The sequence below is a fragment of the Calliopsis andreniformis genome, chromosome 2 (genome assembly GCF_051401765.1).
Source record: "Calliopsis andreniformis isolate RMS-2024a chromosome 2, iyCalAndr_principal, whole genome shotgun sequence".
Lineage (NCBI taxonomy): Eukaryota > Metazoa > Arthropoda > Insecta > Hymenoptera > Andrenidae > Calliopsis > Calliopsis andreniformis.
In genome coordinates, this window is record NC_135063.1 from 5,762,553 (window position 1) to 5,784,145 (window position 21,593).

The following is a 21,593-nucleotide window of genomic DNA, read 5'->3' on the forward strand; positions in this document are numbered from 1 at the left end:
GCGTTTTTAAGTTGTTTACCTACAAACTTGGTAAGACATTTCCCATCTACATTAAGCTTTCGGAAATTGAAACATTTAACTTCTACTATTCAAGATTTCTATGTATGTATACTTTGCGACAGATGCATTCCAAAACGAAACAATGGTATGGGACAAGTTAAATGCTCCGTTTTGGAGAACTCGCGTTAAGAAACATCTGGCAGATGTGTCCCGAGAGCAGCCGTCGCAGCACAGTTATTTCTCGCGTTCGAAACGACACGCGGTTTCTACTACATCGCAGTAAACCTATCCACGAGTCACAGCGAATTTCACAACAGGTTGAACGCGGCTGCCATACTTTCCGCCGTACACCAACGTGCGAATTCCTATAAATTTTCAAACATTGCTGCAAACAAATTCTTCGTTCTGCTTTCCCGAATGGCGAGAAAATTCTGTATCAGTGGGAGGAGAAAACCACTGTCTCTCTGCGACGCTCAAGAAATTTATTTGCCATGCTCTTCAATGCCCTCGACGCTCTTGACAAAAGAAAGACTGACAGCTGTTATTCTTGAGATTGCAGAACCGCAGGTGTTCAGAGAATTATTTACACAAACTTAAAGAATTGAAATGAAGACTACTTGTAACACATCGGTACTTGCAAACTCTGCTCATGGTAAAATTTCGCAAGCGAGTATAATTTCACCAAACACGACTTCAAATCAATCACTGAGAAAGGATAGAGTATTTTCATCGTGCCTTAAATGATACCTGTGATCGGCTCACCTTGAACTGAAGCAAAGTAACCTACTCCTGCTTTTCCACACAGACCTCGTACAACACCTGCTATTCTTCGATGCTAACGGGGCGCTTTAATTCGAGGCAAACGGTCATCGTAGTTTCCCATTAATCGAGAGGGCTTCGAACAAAGCCACGCTTGTGACCGATCTCGGTCGGTCACGAGCACTAATTACGCGCGCCTTGTGGAACCAGCGCAAGTAGGTGGACAGATAGCTGCTGGTAGAGTCGAGAAAATCCGACGAAGAGCAATGAAAACTCCTAGAATGACTGGCAGATCTCGTCGATCTTCGGAGAAAGCAGTGTTTACGGCGAATTATCGATCATTTGACGAGTTGAACGAATAGATAACTTACACGCGAAAGTTTCGCAAGTTTTGCCTTTCTATGATGAGTTTAGCCTCGACAATGTCGTATGATTTCCTGAAGAGTAGAATTGTGACCCGTATCATGCTTATTAGGCTGCTTTTAATGTATGGTAATTTGTTACCATTTCGAGGAACGCATTGGAGGAATTAAATGCATTGAATCATTGCGAACGACCTCGTTTGTTGAACCTGTTGAAGGATCAAGGACTTTCTGCTTACCCCTGTTTTAACGACCGTGAAACATAAATTTTACCAGCTAAAGAGGTTATATTTTGTGGTTAACGAAGTATCAGATTCTTCAAACCCCTTTGGCCTATGTTAATTCCTCGATTCGCGCCACAAGCGTGTCAACGTGATCTCTAACCGAGCTCGTTAGTGCGTCTACACGAGTGTAGCATTGAAAGAAAGTCTCGTTAAGGACTGTAAGATGGTTGCAATTTTCTTTCATTCTGTGACCGAAGGTTATTTACGATTTTCACTTTATAAAGGCATGAAAACGGATTGGAAATATATTAGTTTCATAGAATTTCTTTTAATTATAAGAAATTGGTCCGTTGTTCTTTATAAGAACTCAGTCGAAGCTAATCTACTTATAGATACGATCGATTCTTTTAACGAATGACTCACTCAGGTGTCGTCTACCAAAGAGACAAGGTAAGAAAAGAGAATTCGATCTCGCGATTAAATGTTCCTTCCAGTTAAATGATAGCGCGATATCACAGATATTAAAAGCTACTTTGAGTCACCCGCGTGACAGTCAATTCCAAGGTTATCTCCTGTGATAAATACCAACAGACAAAAACGATAATAATGACAAATAATAGATATTAAAAATATTTTCTGTTGAGTTTGTCTAGTGATGCAGAAACTTTATTTTGGAGTAAATATTTAAAAAAATTATGATAGCCCCTACGTTTGACAATAAATTAATTGGCTATTAATATCGAGCAATTAGGTAACTTCATCATTTACAGCTCGACTGACCAACACGCCCTTCGTAACTCGACTCCATTGGTACACGTACGTGCAAACATATTGGTTCGACTACCACAAGTTTGTCACGTCGCAATCGCTGTATTGGCATTCTGGAAAGCGTTTAAACACTTGGTCATTCGCGGTTCGGTGCAGTCAATGAAAACACGAAGGTTTTAACAGCCCTTTCTACCACAGATGCATGTACCTTTTGTAATACGATATACATTCTCCTAGATTCTACTTTACTTTTGAAATATTAAAATATTCCTTTTCTCTGCTATAAAGGGAGTATTGCCATTTGAAGATGTTGATTTTAGATCATTTATGAAATAAAGAATTATTATAATTACAGTTTACAAGTTTCAAGATTTTCCTTACATGTGTAATTATTTTTCAGGACAACGCAGTGTCCTGAAAATAACTGTATGAAAATAATTTTCATACAAATAATTGTATTCATCAAATAATTGTATGAAAATAATTTTCATACAATAAGCTTTATTATTACTCAAATTACTACATACTTCCCTCAGTCTAGTTTCCTTTTGAATGGCTGCTATCTCCCATGATAGGTATCTCAAGAACAGAATAACGAATCTATTAAATTTTACATATACATATTAAACAGATATTCGTTTATCGTGTGAACTAACTCATCAATACCTAGAATAGCCTTTTTTAATTCACGTGAAAAGGTAACAAATTTTACACCTTTTTACTTTATATTTATTCTTTACATTACTTAATTTTTTAAAATTATTTTTGGTCATTATATAATAATGACCATAATAGTATAAAAATTGAACTGCATTGTTTCCAAACATGACCAAAAATCTATGCAATGTTTCAATACTATACTCGACTCTACAACAATAAAAAATATTTTATTGTAAAAGATCACTCTAAAATCGACAGCTCCGTATGGAAATACCCTCTTAAAAATATTTGAAAGACATTGAAAAATTCCTCCAATCACTGATTCGACCCCCTGTCGACAGCATATATTAATTATCCAATACAAAAGTTATACGTCTAGACAGCAGACCAGAAATATGCACGCTCATCCACGTTTCATGAGGGCCTCGCGTGCATGAATGAGACAATGAGACCATAAATATGTATACCGAAACCACAGTGTTCAAATGTGCGACAGGACCCGACCAATGACAAGGCTGTATGGTCACGATTTCCCCGTGGCAGCGTGCACGTATGTGTATACCTATTCCCATACATCCGGTATCCGGGCTGTGAACAATGTCAACGGTCGATGCCAATGAACCGCGTTCGAATTCCACTTTCATTTCGTTGACGCACCGATACCCTGAACTACCTCTCTTCGACGTCATTGAAAGTTATTTAGGTTACGAAACCGCGCAAATGATTGCAAAATACTCGATAGAAGATAATGAACCTGTACTTTCCGTCACGTAATAGTCGGTAAGACAGAACGCTATTGTGTTGTAATTAGCACACTTTCTCTGTTTCTATCATTCAAAAATATCAACCGTACGATAATTTGAGTTAAGATAAGATGGCCTGACTCAAGTCTACCCTTGTTACTTTGTTTCTACTTGTCTTGTAGTTGCTCTGGAATGAGTTACTCCAACGAATATGAAATAGGTCAGGCAAACTAGATGAAATTGGACAGACGAGAATTCTCCGACGAGTCGAGTGCTGTTTTAATTATTATCACCGGATGCGACCGATGTGCCCTCGCAGAAAAGATACATTGCACTTGACATCTCAGGGAGCTGGCAATTTTAGCTCGTTACACGACATTTACGAGGATACAGTCGGGACGTTTATTTGCAAAAAGGAATGTTCGCGGCTCTCGCGAGGGATGACTTCCCGCCACTCCTGATATGTCTGCGATGCGACTGTCGGTGCATACGCGTGATTCGTGGGAAAACAGAGCCGCCACGGTCGGTAACTTTCAAAAGAATTACCTACACAAAGCCCCTGAAATAACATTTAACGAGAATAAAGACAAAGTTAATTTAGGTTCCTTTTGGGATAGAAAATTGTTCCACGGAGCGGCGTTTAAGTCAATACGTCTCATTGGTTTGTAAAATTTTAATCTAATGGTAAGGTGCGCAAAGAGCTACGATTCTAGGGAAAGAGAACTGATGAAAGGGGAAGAGCCGGAGGTCACTGTCAAGTCGTCAAAATAATCCTCGGTTCTTTTTAGCGTACCCCGCTGGGAACTGCTATTTTGATCGGCGCCACGGTGCTGTCTAGACCCAACGAGTTATTCTCGGCTCACGCTTTAGTACCATAATAAGCGCGACAAAGGCATTCCTTTGCTGCCATCTGTTAGGGAATGCAGCTAACCACTCGGTTTGATTAACTGCACTCTGCACAGCCGCGAGACGTCTCCTGGTAAACAATAGTATTCACCTGGATTATGTTGCGCGAGTAATTCGCTTGGAAGCGGGCCAAACTTACTTCGAACTATATCACGCAAATTATCTGTAACGACTGTATAGCTCTGATAACCATCGGTATTCCAGGCAGTGAACCGTGGAACATCAGAATGATGCGAACAATAGACTGTTGTATCTCTATTCCTACAGTATTTATAGTTGTAACTATGTGTGCAGCTAGTGGTAATCAAAAGAAAGTAGCACAAGCTGACTTTATTTATGGTATTTGTATTACTGATATATGATACAGGATCCCCTGTTTCTTGTTAGCTCACGATATTGCCTATTGTTCGCTTCTTGAACTTTCTTTCGAGACACTGTCCCGACTAATTAAAAGTTAAGAAGAACGCAGAGCCTACTTACCCATCACCCTGAAGTCTATTATCCACCATCTGCGCCGGTATTGGAGCTGACAGTTGCCTAACCAGATCATCCCATTCCCGTTCCCTCTGTTGGAACTTCTCTTGCAACCTCTGCTTTTGCTTCTGATACTCTTTGAACAGATCACCGTTGTAACTTTGCTCCAGATGATCGCCTCCCAGAGAGGGTCTGACAGGAATCGCAGTGGGTTCCTGTATCTTGGCTGCGACACCTGTCGGCTTTTCAGCCAGGGAATCTCTTCTGGAACTCCTTGCTGTTGACGGTGCAGGAGACTCCCTGCCAGCGACTCTACGTTCTGGCGTGGACGTTGCTGAAGGGTCAGCTTTGATACCTTTAACAGAGAAGATATACAGTCAATATTAGAATAATTCAATCTCTCTAGAAGTATCTTTAATTTTGTATCACAAAAGTTTTCTATGCAACTCACCATCTGGACTCTTCGATTGCCCTCTGGTTCTAGGTGGTATCTTCGGTTGATTATTGGTGGTTGTTTCTTGTATGGAAGGCAACTGTTGGAATTCAGCATAGCTCGAGCTGAGGAAAACGTCACCCTCGTTCTCGAAAAGCCTGTCCACGCTGGTGTTCATAAGCTTGTTGTTCTTGAAACCGGTTAGATGAAAGCTAGCGAAAGACGATCTCGACATAGGATTTATGTCACCAGTGGACAGCGCCATTAGTGCCGCAGATGGTATCGGTGTATTTTTAGGTCCAGGACTCCTTGGTCCCAATCCAGCTTCTAGAGCTGGCACTAGACTACGTGACATCATGTCAGCCGCGGATCGTGGCCTGGTGAACGGCATGGCGCTGTGCGGGAAAGTCTTCGGCTTTATGGGAGTGATTAACATGTGCTCCGTCCAGGAGGTTTCCAAGGACGGTCTCTCCAGTCGTTCCACGTCGACGTTTAACGTTCTTTGCGCGAACGGTACAGCGAACGTTTCCGGTGGTATGCTTTGCAGCCAGGAAAGTAGACTCAGGTCGGAGTCACTGAAGCCCACTGACCCATCTAGCAGCCTGGAGAAATTCATCTCTACCTGTAATGAAAGAAGAAAATAACAAAATAAGTCATGATACTAATAGGATAACAATAAAGTAAAGCACTTGATACAGGTTCTATTATTGAAAAGTTTTCGTGTGTTAGTCGTGTCCTTTTGGAAGCAATTTCTCAACGTTTCGCAAGCATTGCAGCTTCGTCAGGGGTCGAATTACATATTTGATACGTGTCTACATCTTGAGGTGCTTCATTATTTAATCAAGTTTTTATAATTGTTCTATTCACAATCCCTGTAATGCTTGCGAAACGTCGAGACATTTCTTTCAAAAGAACACTGCTTACATCCGAAATCTTCAACTCTCTGAAAATAAAACTTTGGAAACTCTAAAAAAACTGGACAGTTACCTGCTCGCTCTCCTTAGAGCCCGTAGCTTTGGCTTGGCAATAATTGACGCAGGACTCGTACAGAATGCCTTTGATGATCAGCTGTATGAGTCGGTCGTTTTTCGCCGAGGTAACTGGATGAGCCGGGTCGTTGCTTTTTCTGTCACCAGGCAGAAACTTCTCCACCAACGGGTGCACCTCGCGGAAGCACTGGACTCTGGCATTGCTGGGATTCCAGTCCTTATACTGCAGGTGGTCGGTGAGCCGTGGTAGCGTTAACAGGAGACACAAACTACTGTACTCCTCTTTGGAGGGTGCAACCTTCTCTAGGTCACTCAGAACCTTCACGACCTCCTCGACCGCGTTATCAACGCTCCCGTTCGTCCCTGCCGCGATGAGGTTTGCCTCCGATTTTATGCAGAGAAGCTCCACGTACTTGTGCCGGAGGATCGAGTACGTGAACTTTCTCATGTCGAAGTCCGGCAGGGCCTCCAGCGGCTGGATGAACTCCAGCACGTCGTCCCATTGTCCGTCGAGGATCAGCTGACGAAGGAATAGGACATCGTCGCTGTACTGGCCATTTATTACACCTGTCTCTCGTTCCAACGAGAGCTGGGAGATGTGAAGGTCGCGGCTATGGAGGAACTCCAAGGTTAGTCGTACCACATCCTCCTCGCGCAGCGTCAGGTGCGCCGCCGGCATCACGTACCGAATACGCAACCTGGACAATTTCCAGAGCAGACAATTACAGCCTCGACCTTCTATTTCACATTATCAGAAAATAAATAAAATGTAATTGATCGAAAAATAAAAAATGGTCACTTTATACAGGATGAATCAGACAGTTTTGAGTAATTACAGAAATGAAAACAAATGGAAAGACTGGATAATAATATTTTGGATACGAATACACTTCTTGACGAATATTTCTAATGAAGTCACGTTAACGTAATGGTTGATAAGAACGTAATGTACATACATACAGGTCACCAAATTGAATATGTAAGATAATCAATGTTACAATAATAGTTTTCCTTTACTATAATCTAAGAAACAACAAATTCCCACGTTTGACGTAACACGATCCAATTCACTGGAATTACCGTCGGAACGATACGTGGTATTGCAAAACCGAATAATGGTATGCGCGTACGGAATGTGCGAAATCCCCGGTTCTAAAAGTTCGTTGCACTTCGAGGCCACCGTCCCTACTGATATGCCCTGATTGTCGCGCAAACTGGGTGGATAGATTCGGACGTTGATCTAGCGTTCTCCTACTGAACTACTCCTCGAACGTGAATATTTAAATCGAGGCTAATAAATTACCAGTGCTCGTTTCCATCCTCGTGCGCATTAAATTATTCTAAGTATAATTCCTAATTCATGCGTCTCCAATTGGGAAACCATCGAAATGCACCGTGCGTTTACGCGATTTCCATATTTCTTGAGCCAGCGGTAAGGTCAAAGAAAGTCCCACAGTTTGCAGCGATGACAACGATTTACATAAATATCGTTATTATGCAGGACCATATGACGGCGGTATTCCATCTCGTCGCAGAGACACTTGAAAACTTGAGAAGTGGAATAAAAAAGTAGAGACCTGGATTTCGGTCGACCCTACGCAATCTCAGAATTTATTCTCCCTTCGATGGTGCAACACCCTGAGCGTCCAGACGGAAATGATATCAAAAGGGAGTTGGGTCCCGAAATCCGAGGAGTCCTTATCGACCGCCCGCATATAACGCCCGAAGTTTGCTCAGAAGCGATTCTTAATATTAAGGGTGTGAATTATGGACCTTCGTCTTGCAGAGATAAGATAAAATGTGAATAAAAAAAAAAGTTGGGTTCTGCTTGAAGAAATCCTTAAGAAATCATATTTCTTGCAACATACGAAGTACAATACACAGAAAATATAACAAAGATAAAAAGTATGAAAAATTTGCAAAGTTTTGCTGAAGTTGTGCATGTGCAAATTCTACATACGATGACCTACAAGACAGGTTCCACGAACTTGCTAATTTCCACACACTTCGTAACACGCTAGGTGGACAAAAGTGCGTAGCAAAAAATTTGTAGGCGTCAGCAACCCCGGGGATTCATTTACCTGCCCGTGAAGGCGCGAATTGCAGTTTTCAGCTAGCTTTCAAGCGATCGACACTGAAGAACGATAATAATGCAGTGGACTTTGGTAAGTTTTCAATCATGTAAAAAAGTCATTAATGATAATGTAAATTAAATTTCATATAATTATAATTGAATTTTTTATAATTAAATCTTTTATAATTAAATTTTTTATAATTTATAATTAAATTTTGTAAATTTAACTTCAATATTTCATTTTAGTTTTCAGCGGTGATTCTTTTCACAAGCAATACAATTGCTGATGTCCTGGTGCAACCAGGATACGGGCAACCACAGCCAATTGTTCAACCTGCATCAACCTACCAGCAAGCTTTAAACAAGGATGGTCAAGTGCAACCGGACACGTACGATCCTGGTTATCATTTAGAACTTCATCCCGTGTACGCGGGAGCGCCCCAGGTCCCAGCTGATCCAACAGTATCATATTCCTTGTTACAACATCAATTAACGCCATACTTATCAAAGTCTGCTCAGAGGCGTCTGAACTCTGGAAAGTTGGGTGATCTCGGAGTTATGGGATTGCCTCTGGGGGTACCTGCAGCACTTTCACACCAATATCTTCCCTTGGTGAGTATCTTTCAAATTCGGAATGAGCTGGACAGTTTTAGCTCTATTTAAAAGTGTTTGAGAAGAACTATCAGAAATTTTAAAAGGTGATTTTACATATCAAAATACGTATTACGAAAATTAGAAGTGATGAAACTAGGTTTGAAACTTCGTTACAAAGTTATTGATTGTTGTAAATGTATCTAAAATTTGCGTGAAATGTGTCTGACTTGAAACTTCTACTGCCAGCGTATATTGGGACAAACCTAGCATTCTATTGTAGTGGAATAGATCGGCGGCTCAGGCACATTTTACAGTTTTAAAGTACATTTTAGATGTACTTTAAATAATTTGTAATTGGGAAAAAGATTTTCAAATGCATTTTTGTGATTCTTAATTTAACAAATCTCTGACATCATAGTCAGATAACCTAGACAGATTTGTTCTAAATTATCATTCATACAGTGGATACAAAACATCTACTTCCTTCAGAGTTGCAACGACAATACCGATTAATCGATCACTTTTCTCAGGCAGTGCATAGCCGATACAGAAGATCCTGTGACGACGGATCCAATAGTGGGGGAATCAGTGAAAAGCCTGCTGTGGCCACGAAGCCGTCCTTAGCCAAGAATGTTCCGCCGGTCGTTGATTTGCAGAGTCCAAACGGAGAAGCTACGAAAAACCTTGATGGTAGGTAGAGCAAAGTTCAGCAGTACCTTCCAATCTGCATCTCCAATGCTATTTTCTAAACTCGAAATATCAATTCTAATGATATCGTCTTGCTTCACAGAGAAACACGTCGAAGTTCGTCAGAGTAATAGCAAACCAACGAACACCGCTGATACCCTCCTAGGCTTGAATCCATTAAGAATGTATCCCGCCTACCCTCAGTATCGTTCTATGGCTCCGGTAAACTCGGCCTTTAACTCCCATCAGCAGATCATCAATGAACAGACACATCCGCAAACGACATCACAAGTAAGTTCTCGTGCATCGACCCAGGAACAGGCACCGTCGCAGGATCACGCAGCAACTTCAATACAGAACATGCCGCTTAGAATGAACCTTCTCAAGCTACCACAGGTTATGCCGCTGCTGCAGTCTGCCCCGCAGCAACCCCAGCAAAATGGCATATTGCAGAACTCTGTTCGACAAGAGCAGCGAAATGCTCCTGATCCTAGACCTGCATCAGTGAGTGTTCAGCCGATGGCAGGAGCATCGTACCAACAAAACCTGCCCCAAACTTCTGTGGTAAGTATTTTACTTTACAATAAGATATACATGTACGTTAACACCGAAATAGATAGTACTATTTTGGAATTCTACTGTTTCTAATGATAACCTGGAAAGGCTACAAAAGTGCATTACCTATTAGCCTATTACCGCATTGGAGAAAATTATTAGCTATATATTAGGAATTTTTTAACGTTTTTGAGAGTCCATGAAAGTAATTTCTTTAAGTAAGTTTTGAACGATTCTAAAATAGCTCATCAAAAACAAATAGATGGGGTTTATAATTCGAAATGAAAAAAATTCTAGACTTACGTTTATATGACTTTTATCTTTCGGAAGAGTAGGATGTATTATCGATTTCATTATTTAATTATCTTATACGAGGTGTTTGACAATAAGTGTCAGGAATTTTAGAGGGTGCTTCTTAATGTTAAAATAGAACGAGAATAAGAAATAAGAGTATTGTGTTTTAAACTGCTTTTCAGAGTTATTAATTGTTGAGAAAACGGCTAAAATTCGTGTAAAATATGTCTGACTTGGGACTCATTCTACTGCCGACGTGCACGAAGCAGGTCAGACACAGTGAAATGAGTAGAGTAAATTCCGAATCAAACACAGCAAATTTAGTAGAATAAATCTTAAGCCAGGCACATCGAAGTCAGTAGAATAAGTCCCAAATCAGACAGAGTAAAGCCATTACAATAAGTTCCACGTTAGACATATTTCGTTCTAATTTTAGGCTACTTGTGAACAATTAATAATTCTGAAACAAAGTCCTAATCGCAACTTTGTTATTCTTCATTTTCGACCTTGATTTTCCATACTTTTTATAGAACACCCTCTACATTCTAAATTGTTCAAAAATATAAGTAGCATACCAAATCTTGCTTGATTACCCTCTATATTGAAGGTTTAAAAATCAAAGTGTGCTATTAGCGACGAAATACTAAAAGAACAAATTATTTCCTCGTACAGGCTGCAGGACAGACTGAAGTCAGCGACAACAAGGAGCTCGTGGGCACACACCACAACTTAAAGATACATGTACATAAACACGGGACGATCGTGCTACCCAGGACTGCGTCTCAAAGTGCGTCAAGTGAAAGTTACGGCTGTACCTGCGGGAATCCTGATTACGTCGTTTACGACGATGGGACATCGAGTAATCTAGCATACGCGCCAGTCAACTTGCAGCCAATGCCACAAACCTTCCAGCCAGTGCCACAAACCTTCCAGCTTCCAAGCGTGCAAGGAACCAGCTACTCGCCAAACGTCAATTATGTCGTCGTCCCCTCAACGTACAGTAATTATGTTAGCAACGGCTGGAACTATCTTCCCTTAGCGTCATCCTTCAACTCATGCTCGCAAAATCTGAACAGCGTGCCGACTACGATGTATCAACTAATCTCAGCGTAACGAGGCACTCGACTTTAGCAAATCACATGACCAAGCTAGTTTAATACGTTATTTATTGTATTGTATATGACACTTACTGCCTTCTCTTAATAAGCTTCGCGGCAATCATCGAAATCCGTCCATGTAATAGGTAGCTAGTAATTACGCGACCCTTGTTACGAAGCAATGAAAACGGGTAGCAATCACCGCGCAAGCAGTATCTCTCAATAAATGCATGACCATAAACATCGTCACGTTTATTAAAAGCCCCATCCATAAAATTTTACACCTCAAGTAGCTCTCGACGCCAGACTAACGAGTAGCCATCGTTTAATTGGCCTTTACAGCGTGAACCGGATTTAAGCATGGTTTGAGTAATCCTATCTCTTAATCGCGGAAGCGATTGAGGAGAGTCGTCTCGATCGATATGGAATAGGTATCCCTTTCTCGATCTCTTGCTTTCATTCACATAGAGTTGCGAACGTAGATAATAAACGATATTCACGATTACACATCAGTTTTTTCATCATGGAAGCAACCTTATTCCAGCTAATCCCAATGTCCATTTTATATACGCCCTGTTAATCTTATCCATTCTTCTTTCCTCTAGCCATCCTCATGACTCTGCACCATGTAATACCACATTCCCTACTAACGCGTCAAACATTCCTTCTCTGAAAATGTCCTTTAAATATTCTTTCACTTATACTCCATGACTTTATCACTGCTATCGTTAAACCTTATCCTTTCCTCTATTTCCTTCTCTACTCCTCCATTCTTCTGCAGAATCCAGCTTACATATCACAGTTCCTTACTTCTGTCAGCTTCTCAGGAGCAGCCTTATTCCACTTCTCTAATGCGTCTTCAGTTCGCGACACGGAAGATCCTGTGTATATTATTAGCGTCCGAAGCGAGCAACTTTCGAGGGCATGTTGTATACAGGCGATGACGGTTCAGTATGAAACGAGACCAGACTGAACGATAATTCGATTTCGAACAATTTGCCGGGAGCGTTAATTGACCCAAGCACAGAGAGGCGAGAGAAGATCCGTCGATCTGCGAGAGGCATCGAAAACCTGCGCCCGGAAAAGGAGGGCAAACACTGATCGAGCAATCTCTGATTCCTCGTCCAACGCCCACGCCCCCTCCCAAGCTCCACGAAATGTAATTTCTTCGAAGCTGCGAAATTTCAACGGGATAGGCTCGCCTGTGTTTGCCATTCGTTACGCTCGTCGAAAGTGCAAGCGATGAGATAAGGAAATTACTCTGTGTAACGAAGTTCGGAGAATACACGACCCCGTGCAGATGCACTCGCGCGATTATGGCCTGTGTATGGGCGAGCTGGCGGCGTCGAGGCGAAAACGTGAATGCAGATAAATTCTCCATTTACGGCCACGGTTCTCCCTTGTGTTCCATAGGGTTAGAGGAACGGGAAAATGGAGAATTTCGAGAGGGGAATTTTCAAGAATCCTGAGAATTAATTTTCGCGAGAGGTATGTTCCTTGTTTCCGTATAAATGAATCTCAAGTGGGTTTTCAATGGAGACTCGATCTTTTAAATGGATTTCCTCTTGAGGGAAAATAATTTGTATTACTACTGCGTTATTCAGGGATTGTGCATTGTGCTTGCCAAAAGGAACCGATAAAATGAGGCCTTTGTTAGCGAACTGTGTCCGCTTAGCTTAATAGCGCTTTTAATTTAGCAGGATCGTGTGAATAGAAGATCAAGCTACCTGCAACGTCGAGGATAACAAACGCTCGTGTATCGATGCTCGCGGAATCAATAGGCCCTCATGGTTGGAAACGAGCGACGCGAGGTATTTTCATCAGTTCCGCGAAAGCGTTGCATCGATCTCTCATCTTTTCCCTAGCAACGACTGCGACGCGACTTGAATTCCTCGAGTCTTTCTTGTTAAAGGAATTAGAAGGCTGTGATCACTACTGCGACTCTCAAGAATGCAAAGTATTTGACTTTTCCAGAACATAATTAAAAGTCATCCATTCTCGTTTGTCTGTTCGTGACAAGTAAGAGTATTGTATACTTTAATCAATTTTCTAAAAGTGGATTGCCACTAAGGCAAACAAGGTAGTATATATTATAAAATTTTTATCACAACCTTGTATGAATACCGCATAATTTCAAATTTTAGTGTAAGGTTTAGATACGATCAAATATTATACAAGAAACCTAATTGTAAATGATGCAGTGAACTGCATACTAAAAACCTTTCTTCAGCGCAGAGGCTCGATATAATTATCCGTAACATGTAACACGAAGGTTCTAGCACAAAAAGGTTTGTAAACAATTTGATATGCGAATTAACACTGATGTTCGTTACTCACGGGTGCATTTACCCGTGGCGCACGTTGCACCGCTGCTCATTAAAGCGGCTAATTGATACGGAATCGATGAAGGAGCGCGTTTATTGAGCGGAAGTTACGAATCGTTCGCAAATCGTTCCAGCACGTTTACCATCCCGTAATGACCGACACAGGCTCGCCGTTATCCTCGTAACAAGTAGTCTAACCGACTATAATTAACCATTAGTTAAGGGGAGGCAGCTTTCATCAAACTATCGGTCGATATTTGTTCCCCATTCCACGAAAGCTATTGGTGTTAAAGAGGCTGAAGACCAGTAATGCAATATTTTCCCATAACCTCAACTGTTGGATCGGAAAAATTAAATCAATTGGTATTCATATTTTCTTGTTGCTTCCCTTTTCTTTCTCACTTTTTCTTCAGCTCTCATTTTCATATTCATATACTCTCTTCCTTTTCATTCTTCACTTTTTCTTCCATCTCTTCTTTTCTTCGCCCACTTGTCTTTCTTTGCCTCTTCCTTTTCCTAGGAAGAAAGAGGGGATTGAGAAGAGAGGAATGAGGACTGGGAAGGAAGGAATGAAGCCCTAAGAGATGGGTCAGGGATTTGGAGACAATCCCAATGAGGGGGGAGAAGGAATCCCCTACACCTTGAGTAAGGAACCTTAGAGTAATTCACCCGAAAATCCCCAGAGACTGTGGGAAGAACTGTCCCTTGACGCCGCCAGTGTTGCATTTATAAATGTATGAGAAAACACGATAATAACATAATTATAATAGATTGTTTGAGGGAACCTACAAAGTCAAACTACCAAGAAATATTTTGAGTAAGACCGATATGTTTAACAAAGTACTGATTAATTAGCTACATACGCTATTAGTAAAGATTTGATCTGTTATTTACTGTGAGTTATTAATAATTATTATTCTCCAATATCGATTATTTATCTATATTAACTCGTTCAACTCTAAAATAATTTTCTTTTCCAAATAAATTCCTTATTTTATCCTCAACGTTCCTTCAAAGTTTTATTCACAATAATCACTACAGAGGTTACTAACATTATTCATAAATAATGTTCAGCATCATTTATTCACCGCAGTGTTCACATATGCACCTCGTAATTTTAGACAGACAAAACATGCAAATTGTTATAATCTGTAGGGATAAATCTTTTTTAAGAGCTACAAACTGTTATAGTTTTGAGGTCATCTGTGCTGCTTCCAGGTCTCTCTTTAAACTTTAGAGCTATCCGTGTCACTCCGCAGTGTGATTAAAGTCACGTGTATCTCGCGGTATCTTATACCGAAACTTTACAAGTTCAAGGTCTTCAACTATTCTACAAGTTGATCGTTGTCTCCATTGGAATTTCACAGGTGCAAGGTTATCTGCATGAAGGCTTTGCATGTGCAAAGTCCTCGATCGTGCCGAGTAAGCCATCCCTTATATCAAGCTTCACGTGCTCATGGGTCATCTGCATTAAATCTAAAAGTTACAAGCCATTTATACCAATAGCCTGTAAATTCTGCACTATCGAAGTCCTAGCACGAAGCACACATTTGCTGTAGATAATAAATCTTATAAAGATTCCAGAATCATCTCAGATCCGCATAAATCCATTAAAATAAAGATCGCTCTGACTCCAACTAAACCGAGCATTCAGACTAAAGAAAGTTAAAGGGAGATGGTTCAACGAGTCTTTCAAAGTGTGTTCACCGTACACTCTCGAGCGAAGAGCAGCGCAAAAGTTCGAAGATCTTTGAGCTCTGAAAGCAACGACCATTTCCATCCTTCTCGTTTAATACCGCAGGTGAATCCTTTACTATCGGTGTTTCTCGACTTCTCACGGACATTCGTAATTCCAGCTTTCAGACGCTCGTGCCCGGCCACTGTGACATTATGTATGCGCGGCTGAAATGGCCCGTTAATTTATTCGATGACTCTCGCGGGAATCAATATCCGCGTGTCCTTCCGGAGGATTGATTAGCGGAAGGTGCAAACGAGCCGACGAAATGCGTGACCAATGTTCTCTATCAAAAGTCGTCTAGCGTCCAATAAAAATATTCAACAATGAATAATTTATGACGAAACGTAGACACTGATGTCTATTGGCCCCGCCTTAAACGTTAACTCTAGAAGCATAGAGACCTTCCTTTATTCAAGATCTTCCAGATACGACTAGAAGTTTCCCTAAATTCCGTCCTCTCAACGAAGTTCAACGTTTCTTCAGAGATGCAGTTAGTTTTATCAGGACACCAAGAGTGTATTCATCTGCGCTAGATTTGCCGATAGTACTCAGTGCTATCTACCCCAGTGGTGACAAAACTTTGGGGCAAATTTACGAGAGGACACCAAAGTTCCAGCGGAAGACCTCGAGGAGGCTGCTTTACTCCTACCTCCCGGTTGGAAATAAATTTCCCAGCGAAACAAGATACTCCTAAGACGCTGGTTAGATAATTAGTCCGTCGTTCGTTACATGCCACGAAACGCTCAGTCCCAAGTCACGGAATATTTACGACGATGTGGGTCATCGCCCCTGGCTCGCCGCTGGACCGATTCGGTAAATTTACCTGCGTGAGCGCACCACCGTGATAGCGATTCATAAAAGGGTATCCGGTCTCCTCTTCAATGAGACGTCAAGTTGCAGGCTTTCTTCGCGGCGTACGAGTAAAGGAGCCATTACCCACCCAGTAAATGGACGTATTCAGCTGGCTCACCTTTGACCCGTGGACACCGTGTACCGGTGCGGGTTTACTCAAGCAGATAGCCAGCCAGTGACAACTTTTTCTTTCTTTTTCGGTCGACCGGATTCCTCGACGGGCACACGCGCCCTTGCGCCTCCAGGGAATCGCGAAAGCGTCGTTTGTCTCGCGGAAATCACGCCGTCACGGCGAGCATTCGTTTCCCTCTCTGAATCGCGGAATCCTCGCGCTAACGGTTACTAAATAAATGCGAGGTGATTATGAGGCAACTGCCTCGACGTGGAAATCGCTGGTCGCGAATGATCGACGCGCTTGCCTCACGATTTCACGGATTTACCGATGCAACAGAATTCTTTTTTAGTGACTCTGGCCTTTGGTCGTCGTGGAAACTACTGTGCAGTGAGTTGCTTATGGGAGACTTGTTTTGGAAACGGGTAATTTAGTTCTAAATATAGAGAAAATTGTATGTGAATCTTTTTTGGAGATGTTTTGAATGTGTCATTGATTTGCTAAGGAATGATATATTTAAAAAATCGTTAATTTTGAGATATTTGCAAATTATAAATCTAGAAACTAGCTATTTTTACTTGAAAAGTGATCTTTCTAAAATACATACACATTCATACTCGCCACTAATAGATATTGCAGATTATAAATAATAGTGAGCAGTACACGTGAACAATATTCTTTCACAAACTCTAATCATTCAAAAAATATTTAAAAAATCATAAAAGTAACCAGTTAAGTTAACTAGATCATTACTAATTTCCACCTACTCTATACTCCATTCAGAAATAGTTATTAGGCAATTTCCTATTAAAAAGAAATTTTGAACAGATTTAAAAAAAATTTACGTTGCTTATTCATGACGCTCTTCTAGCTATACCTCAGTTAATTGTGCTTTCTAGAAATTCAAAACCTCGCCAAATCTATTTAACGTTCAGTTCAAGGCACAGTATTGCACAAGATTTATTTTGACAACGTCTGTTTCAAATTTCTGTCCTGGCGAGATCCCAAGGTGCGATATATACGGAAAAAGTCGATATTTGTCGAATGAAATAGAATTATTATTGATGATTCTATTGCTAGGTCGCAGGAGTCACTGAAGCTGCTTGTTAGGTTCGATAGCATGAAAGGAGTTGCGATTGCAGAGGCCGGGGTCGAGCGCGTAGGAAGTCGATTCGTGGGAAGCGGAAAAATGGCAAGCATATTGTCGAGTTGTTTCCCAATAGTCGAGATGGTGGAATAGGAGGGGAGAAACGAACCCCTGCTAGAACAAAGTCTAAGATTTTCCACGACTTCCTGAGCAATCTTACAAAGTGGTTGTACACGGAATTCGGTCGCGCACTGTTTCCATTACTCGACGAAGTCGTCTATGGAACTGTTATTTAACTGATTACTTCCTGATTACGGTAATCTTGGAAGATCACTTTATTAGAAGAAGTATTCAGCAAAGAAGAAGATCTTTATCATCCCTATTTTCTTATATTTTATCAGAAATTCGGTAAAGTCTGTGACTAAGTCGATTTCGATAAACGAAAATACATTTGTTTAAATTAAATTTCAAAAATTTTAGTTTCACAGTATTGATTTTCCTCTGTGTAAGGAAAGAAGAATCAAAGTGTATCTCGAGGTACTACCGACGCTCGTGGGATGATCGAGAGGGAAGAGCAACGAGCTGCCAATCCACGCCAAGATTACCCATCGTTTCCCTGCACGCGTGCAGAGAAGAATAGCAACGTAATTCGTCAGCATCGTGGCACGCCATTCACTCTAGCGCAATCGACGCTATACCCTTTTGTTTACCGAGTCTCCTGTACATGGAGAGCACGGATCAAGGATTGTTCTACTGCTTGCGAGGTCTGAACCAGGATGAGCTCAGGAGGGTCTGGATGACCCGTCATTCAAACTCAATGAGCCCTCGCTGAAGAGTCTGAGATTTGGAATAAGCATTCTCAAGCGCAGAGAAATAGTCCTTTATTCCTACATTTTATCTTAATTCCGTGAAAATATCGAAAGAGTACTCAAGAAATAAATTGTCTATAAATCTTATTCCCCATTAAAATTCCATTAAAAATTAATTGAAACTGATTCGTGAATTCACGAGTTCAAGTTCAATTTCACTACACCTCCTAAAATTATCGACAAAGTGGATTCAATATACGTCAAAGTACAGAACCTTCAAAGTGAGTTCTTAAGCATGGCCTTGGTTTTGGGGTAGATCGAGGCCTACTTGAACGCGCACCCTTTCGTCCCGACAAGTTCTCGCCACTCCTGTCCATTGTTCCCCGACCAAATCAACCCCGACGTGGTCGATAAAGCGAGAAAGTAGCTCGCCGCGATTTGTCAATCTGTCGTGCTTTTCAGCCGTACGAAATCGAACAGAGCTGATGAAGTTCAGCGGAAAGGTCGTTAAACCAACGAGTTCCAGCTACCGTGAATTATTGCAGCCTCGGAAGAATACCGCAAGCCCACTTGCGGGATCTCCTCTTTCTGTGGAACAGATTTGGGTTACCTTTAACGACAGAGGATTTCCTACGCGGCTTCCTATGATCAGAAATGATAAACTTCGTTGCAGAGATAAATAAAATATTATAAATATTTTTTATATTAACCCTCGTACAACGAATGCAGAATCACTTTGACCCCAAATACAATACAAGATGTCAAGGGTGTAATAAAATTATTTGGAAGAATCATACAGAAAATACACTTATCTCATGTACCAGGTGTATAGAAAACGAAAAAGAAATAAAGTGTAGGTATGATGTTGAAAATGCGTTTTTATATAGAATCCCTCCCCAAAGCTAGTAAGCAATAGAAATTCTACTATGTATCCAAATGACCCTGTATCGTCTCTCGCTGCCATCGAAAATCATTCGCCTCTCAAGAATTAATCGTATAGAATTTTTCAGATATCCTTGATGCATTTTTAAGCTGAATTCTTTTAAATGGTTATGGGTACGGTATGCCGCAATTTGTACAACTCGATGCCAGAAAATTCAATTTTCCAGGCTACCTGAACGATTTTCGAGAGAGACAGAAATTCACTGGATTTTATACACAGCCGTATGAATTTGCATAGGAAATCGTTGTGTATTACCGAGCAGGGTGTGACGCGAGAGAACGGCGACGCATGTATCATGGAAGGTACACAAACCGCGACGCGTGTATCTCTGGTAATGCAATCTGTCGGTTTACATCCCCCACGCAATCTTTTCACTGTTTCGCAACCAGACCGTTCCCTAATGGGGCCGATAATACGCGTCGAAAACAGTTTGTTATCATGCCTCTGAGCAAGGGACGTGATTATGTAATCTGATCGACCTGAGGAAAGCAGATTTTGCGGTTCGTCGTGCAAATGATGGGAACAATACGCTTGAAGGGGATTTCGAATGGAATCGAAATCACAAACTGAAAGAAACGCCGCTTCCAGGAAGTTCTTAAAAACAAATATTGGATTCTGCGATAAAGAATAGAGGACAAGCCAAAAGTTAGTAAAATGTTAATAAAATGTATCGACATTAAAATGTAACCATAAAATGTATGCGTATCTCCGGGAAATAAATTCACATACAACATTTGCTATGTAGAGTAGAACAATGAACACGGCACCTCGTGAATGGTGTACATTGGTTAATACGAATTAACCTCGAATTACTATTCTTAGATAGTCTTGTAATACTTTGCTAGTTCTCGCTACTTTCTACATCTGAATCTATAAAAATTTCACTATGGATATTTAAAAAAAAGAACTAAGAAATTCTATCCCACTTTTTAAAAGCATTATAACACTGCGAATCATGAAGAAAGTGTCACAGACTAGAAATATTTAAAATATCTAAACCTTGTGTTGCATTACAATATAACAAAGTTTCCAAAAAGGTGTATTTTAAATAAATCGATAATCGATGTTCTATGTATTTACTTTCTTTTAACAGTCTGCTTGCACGTCGTGGACATTCACGTAGCACGAAAGGAAGGCGAACAATTCACTGGAAGACGCATCACACGCGAGAATCTCGGCGAACGGAAACGCGGAACCGGAAACACGTGGCTCGGCTGTCCGAACGACGTCGCACGACATACTGAATCGACGCCAGGCGTCGAGTCGTCTCTGCGACGGCGCCCATACTCCGAAACGCGTCTACGGGCGGACCATCGATGTGCACGTCGGAAAGCTCTACCTACCACGCTCACGGTTATGTATCTCGAAATATGAAACTGCTGAGTTGTAGTAAGCGTTGCTGCGAACTTCTCGTGGATCGTACGAACGTCTGAGACGACGATCAGATCGATAAATTGCTTTGGAATTTGTTTCTTGGGCGACTGATATACATGTGATTTCTAGTGTCTATGAACGAAGAACCGGTTATAGATTGACAGGGGGGATTCTAACTGTGAAGACTATGCTGTGTCTAGACGTGACTATTTGGAGTTTGGTCGAACAAAGTATTTTGTACAATTTTAATGAGATGGATGAATTAATCTAATACAGTGAATATCTGTAATTTCAATTGTAAATATGTGATTTGATCTCAAGTTTTAGATTTCTGTAAAGTTTCCCTGAGTATTAATTAATATTAATGAAATTTCTGTACGACCCCGAGCAGTATGTTGTGAACATACTGTGTGTACAAGACGATGCAAAGGAGAATCGATCTCTAGGGAGTCTAGCAAGCGTGGGTGAACGTAGGAGGAAGATAAAAAAGTACCTCGATTACGTCATTGGAGAATTCTTGAAGTACGAGCCTGTTACGAATGATAGAATTTTTTAATTAATTGTAACGAGAAATGGTGATACAAGATGAGTTTATTTAAAAGGATTATAAAGTACTTTCATCGATTAATATTAAAAAAATTGTGATAGCATCGTCTAATTTATCATAAATCATTAAGATTCTACTTACTTTTAATGACTCAGAAATATGCAATGGTGATTAATCTTGCATTGGTA

The 21,593-nt window shown here is 40.9% G+C and overlaps 2 protein-coding genes across 4 annotated transcripts in view; one reads left to right on the forward strand and one right to left on the reverse strand.

Moving 5' to 3' along the window:
* The window catches only part of LOC143185911 (WD repeat-containing protein 47), a 76,615-nt gene that overhangs the window by 42,437 nt on the left and 12,585 nt on the right, over positions 1-21,593 (reverse strand). For 2 of the 3 annotated variants that reach the window (XM_076389245.1, XM_076389253.1), the window contains 3 exons: positions 6,317-7,016; positions 5,348-5,951; positions 4,903-5,251 (listed from right to left, as the gene is read on the reverse strand). In XM_076389245.1, the coding sequence (XP_076245360.1) occupies positions 4,903-5,251; positions 5,348-5,951; positions 6,317-6,997 (1,634 nt within the window). In that variant the 5' untranslated portion in view covers positions 6,998-7,016. Of the gene's footprint in view, positions 1-4,902; positions 5,252-5,347; positions 5,952-6,316; positions 7,017-20,564; positions 20,660-21,593 lie in introns of those variants that run through there. The other variant, XM_076389237.1, reaches the window with a different exon arrangement.
* Positions 8,411-9,094, forward strand: LOC143187108 (uncharacterized). Its single transcript, XM_076391103.1, has 3 exons — positions 8,411-8,483; positions 8,639-9,004; positions 9,059-9,094. Exons 1-3 carry the CDS (start codon positions 8,469-8,471, stop codon positions 9,092-9,094), a joined length of 417 nt encoding a protein of 138 aa, XP_076247218.1. The 5' UTR covers positions 8,411-8,468.